General features: G+C 44.5%; 3 protein-coding genes across 8 annotated transcripts in view; 2 read left to right on the top strand and 1 right to left on the bottom strand.

The window, feature by feature from the left end:
- LOC308385460 (uncharacterized protein) overlaps positions 1-5259 on the top strand; it is a 19367-nt gene extending 14108 nt beyond the window's left edge. For both annotated transcript variants that reach the window (XM_080864383.1, XM_080864384.1), the window contains exons 3-4: positions 3463-4059; positions 4385-5259. In XM_080864383.1, the coding sequence (XP_080720509.1) occupies positions 3463-4059; positions 4385-4945 (1158 nt within the window). In that variant the 3' untranslated portion in view covers positions 4946-5259. The remainder of the gene's footprint in view (positions 1-3462; positions 4060-4384) is intronic.
- LOC308385446 (uncharacterized protein) overlaps positions 1-6554 on the bottom strand; it is a 538971-nt gene that overhangs the window by 43981 nt on the left and 488436 nt on the right. The gene's annotated exons all lie outside the window — the stretch shown is intronic.
- The window catches only part of LOC308385445 (uncharacterized protein), a 227905-nt gene that overhangs the window by 194884 nt on the left and 26467 nt on the right, over positions 1-6554 (top strand). The window lies entirely within an intron of this gene.

The raw sequence follows: 6554 nt of genomic DNA, 5'->3' as shown, positions 1-6554 counted from the left end.
CAGGATCGTCTCCTAAAGAGGGCTCAGCTGCAGGATCGGAGTGCAGAGCGTGCTCAGGAATGGCAGCAGGCAGGTGTGAGCACATCTGCACGCACAGTGAGGCGAAGACTCTTGGAAGATGGCCTGGTGTCAAGAGGGGCAGCAAGAAGCCCCTTCTCTCCCCAAAAAAACATCAGGGGCAGATTGATCTTCCACAGAAAGTATGGTGAATGGACTGCTGAGGACTGGGGCAAAGTCATATTCTCCACTGAAGCCTCTTTTCAATTGTTTGGGGCATCTGGAAAAAGTCTTGTCTGGAGAAGAAAAGGTGAGCGATACCATCAGTCCTGTGTCAGGCCAACAGCAAAGCATCCTGAGACCATTCATGTGTGGGGTTGCTTCTCATCCAAGGGAGTGGGCTCACTCACAATTTTGCCCCAAAACACAGCCATGAATAAAGAATGGTACCAAAACAGCCTCCAACAGCAACTTCTTCCAACAACAGTTTGGTAAACAACAATTCCTACATAAGACACACAGGATTATAAGGGGCACCGTCGATTTTCAGAAAAATCAAAGGATTGATTTTAAGTGTGCCGTATTTTCCAAAAAACACGGTAATAACGACGGCCTGCTAGCATGCTCTACCACAAATAGTGCTTTGTTGTGTATCTGAAGGACGAAAGCTAAACCAGTTCCACACCACTGAAGTTGAAGCATTTTTACAAACCAATTCTGGTTCATCTGTTTCATTCAACGATCCGCTTTCACCCTTCTCATTCTCCGTCGCCGCCATGCTTTTTCCTCCATGTGCGTATGAAAACAAAAGCACTGCGCAAGCGTGTTTTACCCATATTCTATCGTAATATTTGAATTTCTTATTGTTTCCCATCATTATACCGGTATTACCGTATGGGGGTGCCTACTGGGGTCAGCGGGGTCACTTGCCCCTCCCTTCCTTCCCTCCCCATCTCCAGCTGCCTCCCTCTTCCCGCTCCACCACAACCACCCACACATGCAGGGCCTTGGAGTAGGGGTGTGTCACCAGGGTGCAGAGGAGGCTACCCCCCCCCCCCCCCCCCCCCCCCCCCGTCCCCTTCTGGCTGCCTCTGCCTCAATTTTATCCCACAACTTAGACATTCACATTACTCACACTCTCATTACACATACATATAGGATCTTGGGGGTGGGCACGCTACACGGATTCCAAATTACCATCAGGGTGTACACCCCACCCCTGGCGTCGTTGCCCACCTCTCAATTTTAAATACACGTAGACATTGAGGGCTAGCAGGAGGGACTATGCGCTTACCTGCTGCTCTCTGGCAGGTAGCTCCATGCCCTCCTGGGTTTTAAATGCACCTTAGAACACAAATGCATCAACACTACAATGAGCGGGTGGAGGGAGGTTTTGGAGTCTTCTCTCACCCCCGTTCTCTGTGGCCTGCTGGAGCGGGGGGGCTAGAAGGAGGAGTTGGCCGTCCGACTGGGGTCTGGAGTATGGGGCCTCCCTGCTGCTGCGGAGTCGGGGCGGTCTGCCTCTCCCCACCGCAGGCAAAAGGGTAACACCACCTGGGTCTGGGTGCAGTTCCCCCCTCCAGGGGCAAGGGTACCTAGACCCGGTTTGTAGAGTACGCTTGGGGAGTGTGATCGTGTGTACAGCGTCTCTTTGTTTGTGTCTGTGTGTGCCTGTATGTCTGTGTCTATATGTCAGGTTGGGTATCAGGCGCCACCTCTCTGGGGACATCTCAGGCCCTCCAAGGTTTGGAGGCCTATCTCCACCCACCACCACTTCCCCTGCCAGTGGCGGACTCCCTCAGGTGTCGGTGCGTTGGTGGTTCTTTGTGTCTGGGGGTGGGCGTCCGGGTACACACCAGCTCACTCCTTGGCGGCCACTTATCGGGGCCTGGAGCCTGGGGCTCGCTCGGGCCACTTCGGAGGTGGGGTGCCCCCGGCCTCTCGGCCTGGTGCTCGGTCACTCAGGCACAGCTGGCTGCCGGCGGAGCTCATGGGCGCGTCACTGCAACTCCCCCTGGCTTCTGCTCCGCGGCTGCTGAGTGAGCCCTCATCTGGGACTCTCCTCAGCTCTTTCTGGGACAGTGGCGCGGCTGCCCCTCTGTTGGTCTTCCTTGGTCTCTTGTGTTCTGGGGGCCTCTGGATGTCTGGAGTTTTGATCTCCTCCATACCTGCTTCATGCCCTGGAGGACGGGGCTGTGGCCCCCCCCCCCCACACCCTCTAGCAGATCATTACATGAAGGAACCTTTTAAAAAAAACAAGCGCGTCCATGCTCACAGGTGTACACACGGGTGATCACACCCACAAACTACACCCTTTTTGGCTCCTACCTCAAAGCACACTGTGTTCTGTATTCAGTAAGTGAAAATAAAATAAACAATAAAAGGTGAATCAAATGGACCATTACGGCAAGGCTGGGATGGTCAGTTTGGTAAAGTAAATCCGTTGGGCATCTTTCTTTGCCTTTAGACAACAATTCTGATGGCAAAAGAGCCAAACAGGACAGGCAAAAAAAAAAAAAAAAAAGATGTTCATACTACACTAATATTGATAAAATGCATAATGAACTTTCTTGGCTTCCAGGCTAAAATATTCTATGGCTTACTTGTAGTTATAAAGAAAGCAATTCTGTTAAACACACCACATTTATTTCTGCTCAGCTGCAGTATCCAGATGAAATACATAATCATATTACAGTTTTCAACAAACTGCAATTTAGTAAATGCTCGAGTTAAAAGTAACTTTTGTAAAACTGTTATATTTAGAGCAATTTTGAAGTGGAATAAATTGTCTTATAAAATTAGAGAATTAGCAACTATTCAAAACTTCAATGAACATTTAAAAGCTGATTTACAGAACTTTTAGTTGTAAATATTGTAAGAGATGGTTTGTTTTTGAAATTTGTGCAATGTGTCTCAATGTTATTGATATTATTATTATTATTATTATTGATTGCTTATGTTTTAACAATTGTGAAACCTCACTGTGGATGTAAGAGCCAAATTATGTGGATATCTTGAATCCACTTTATTGTATAATATTTTATGTGAGTATTTGACGTGAGACGAGCAACATGGAAGCTAATGGGGTTCTTTTTGGATAAACAAATAAACAAACATAGGATTTATTATCACTGAATAATTATGTATAAATCTATACAAACTATAGAAATATGCATTAGAAACAACGTGTGTGTGTGTGTGTGTGTGTGTGTGTGTGTGTGTGTACACAATCAGGAGGGATGGGCATGATTTTAGTGTTTGAACAGTCATGAATTATTTTTAACAGCAGGTTGGATGTAATGTGTTAGAACTACCAGCAGGTGGGGATAAGAGACCTTTAAGGTGTTTGGTGCCACACTCCACCTTCAGGTTTAAAACTAGTGTTAATGGAGGGAGTTTGAAGGTTGAGTTTGTTCCACGACTGCATTTCACTCACTGCCTCTGTTTGTATCTCTGTCACTGCAGGACCAACATGGAGCGAGAAGTCAGCGCTCTCAGGAGGCCGACAAACCTCAACCAAGAAAGAGAGAGAAAAAACACACCTGTGACGAGTGTGGGAAGGGTTTTACTTTGAAGGGTTCACTGAAACAGCATCAGGTCATCCACACTGGAGAGAGACCGTTCAGCTGTGACTTGTGTGGAAAGTCTTTTTCCTGGAAGGATTCCCTAAAAAAACACCAACTCATCCACAGTGAAGTTAAAGCGTACAGCTGTGATCAGTGTGGCAGAGCTTTTACTCACAGTAGCAGCTTACAGAAGCATCTAGTTACCCACTCTGGAATTAAGGCATACAGCTGTGACATCTGTGGAAAAACGTTCAGCCAGATAGGGAACCGAAATACACACCTACGCATTCACACCAGACATGATGTGTACAGCTGTGAACAGTGTGGCAAAGAGTTTATAACTCACACACAGTTACAACAACACATGTTTATCCACACTGAGGAGAGACCTTATCAATGTGACCTGTGTGAGAAGACTTTTAAAGCTCCACATCACCTGAGAGAACACCAACAGATCCACACCAGAAAGAGACTCAACAAGTGCAGTTACTGTGAGGTATGTATTTATATTGTTATCTTGTCATTTTAGCCTGACTGTTTGGAACAACTCTGCTCATTAAACTGTGTTAGCATGTTAGCAATTCTACTGCATGGAAAAGCAGCTCTGAGTGATTATTCAGATTTTCATGTCAGTTATGATTTTAGTATTACTGTAGTATTATGGTGGTAGTATTGTAGTTATTGCAGCCCAGTAAACTGAGTGTGTTAACTGAAACAGTCAAATGTAATTGGACGTCTGCAGAGATGCTCTTTATTTCAGGCGACGTTCAGGATAAAAATGTTGAAGGACTGACTTACACTGTCTTTGTGTCTTTGTTTAGAAGCAGAGCGACACAGATGGATCCAGTTCTCAACCCTGTCATCACCGTGGTGGTGGGAAAGACTTTCATTGTGACCTCTGTGGAAAAACCTTCAGTCGGCAAAAGACCCTAAAAACACATCAACGTAGACACACTGGAGACAAACTGCAATACTGCAAAGAATGTGGGAGTAGCTTCCCCACATCAGCTGAGTTAAAACAACATGACCTGATTCACAGTGGGGTTAAAAAGCACCTCTGTGATCAGTGTGGGTCATCCTTCACCACTGCATGGGAGCTTAAAACACACAAACGAGTCCACACAGGAGAGAAACCATACAAGTGCAGACACTGTGACAAAAGCTTCTTACAATCAGGTAATCGTAACAGGCACGAACATACACACATGGAAGGAAACTACAGCTGTGACCAGTGTGACAAGAGCTTCAGGAATCTCAGTTCATACTCCACACACAAACGATCCCACGTTACTAATAAACTGTTTCACTGTTACCAATGTGCCCAAACATTCACCTCATTGTCTGCTCTGTGCAAACATCAGCGTGATCACTCAGGACTGTAATCACTCCCATCACTGGATCACAGTGAATCTGAAGAGACAGAAAGATCCTCTGGTTTCAGTGTCAGACTCAAAAAGCTTGAGATCAGGCTCCACAGAGTTCAGATAGAATCATTTAAACTTGTGTTGAACTGAACTGGTTGCTGGGCTGAACTTCTACATAATACAGATTTACATGGGATCTTATTTTCTGTCGTTTTACTGAGTCAGTTTTGTCCTTTTTTCTCTGTCCTGGTTTTGCTCGTCTGTAAATAATTGAAACTCAGTCAAATAGTTCATTGTTCTCCAGCAAAACGTTTTGGAAACTCATGTTTAACCTTTAAACTCTGACATGTTTTAGCACACAAGGCTTCATCGGGGAGTTCACTCATGATTGGACCATGAGAATAAAGGTTTTTAGTTCTTTCAAAGAGAGTCTTGGAGGTGTTTGATGTTTCTGTTTTTCTACATAAAGCAAGAAAAATAGTTTCTTGCTTTATGTAGTGTGGAAGTTTTTAATGTTTCTTCATCTGTGATGTTCTTGAATGTGTTGACATGAAGATGGTACAAATAAACTGTCCTTTTAGCTTCAGCTCCTAATTTATTCATTATTTATGGATGTAGCACAGCAGCAGTGTCTTGATTAACACATGGAGGGCTCGGGATCTGATGGTAAATAATGTTTTGTGTCCTTGTACACATCATACAGCTCAGCTGTTCCACAGATATCAGGTTTACACAGTGGGATGGTTTGTAAGAACGCAGCTCTACTGTGGATAAATCCTTACTCTTAGCCTCAGGACCTCACACAGTCCCAGCAGGTTCGGTCAGAAGATTTATCCCTTATATCAAAACGTCACAGAGTCTCCTTTGCTGTGCTGTTTTCACAAAGAAACGTAAACTGAAGACCTGAACTTACAATGTTTTAATTAGTTTAGCAGATTCAGTGTCTCCATGATCAAATCTGCTGTTTTTGTGCTGCTGTTGGTAGAAAGCCGGTTAATGCTGAAATGAACTGGCTGCATGCATCTCTGAATGTAAATTGGTGCACTATTAATAGATCACTCTTGAACGGTATCGTCACCATAATTTGCCCACTTAGTAAATCTCACTCATGGCCAAGAAATTGAAATAAATCTTGTTTCCCTGCTGGATAGTGATCCACTGTAACTCTGCTCCTCCTTCCTGTTTAGGATTTCTGTGGCTGAAGTAAAATTCCCTCCATCCATCACTTATCCCAGCTAACCCAAAGTAAAAGAAAGTTTTGCTCATCTTAAAAAAGCATTACAATAATGGGCATTACCAATGCAAACTGAATAATACAGAAGATGAAAGAAGAGACTTTGATCAGTTAATAAAGCTCATGATCTTGATTCATTGTGGCTGCTACACAGATACTTCTGGGTCACTTCTCTCAGTTAGGAACCTTCCTCACCAAACTGACTGTTGGACCACACCCCTGGTTTCATGAGAAGTTGTTTCAGCCATGATTTCTCTTCCTGTATTTCAGAGTAAAGACTGAAGTGACAAATGGAAACATGTTTAAAAAACGCAATGTGAGAGAGACGTTGAGGTCCTTAGAAGTTACCCTGGGTTTTTCTGTCACCCTGCTAGATGTTACACACCTTGTTAT

This window comes from Rhamphochromis sp. 'chilingali' (genome assembly GCF_963969265.1).
Source record: "Rhamphochromis sp. 'chilingali' genome assembly, chromosome: 18".
NCBI lineage: Eukaryota > Metazoa > Chordata > Actinopteri > Cichliformes > Cichlidae > Rhamphochromis > Rhamphochromis sp. 'chilingali'.
Note: the sequence above shows the minus strand (reverse complement) of the source record. Positions and strands in the feature narration are given on the sequence as shown.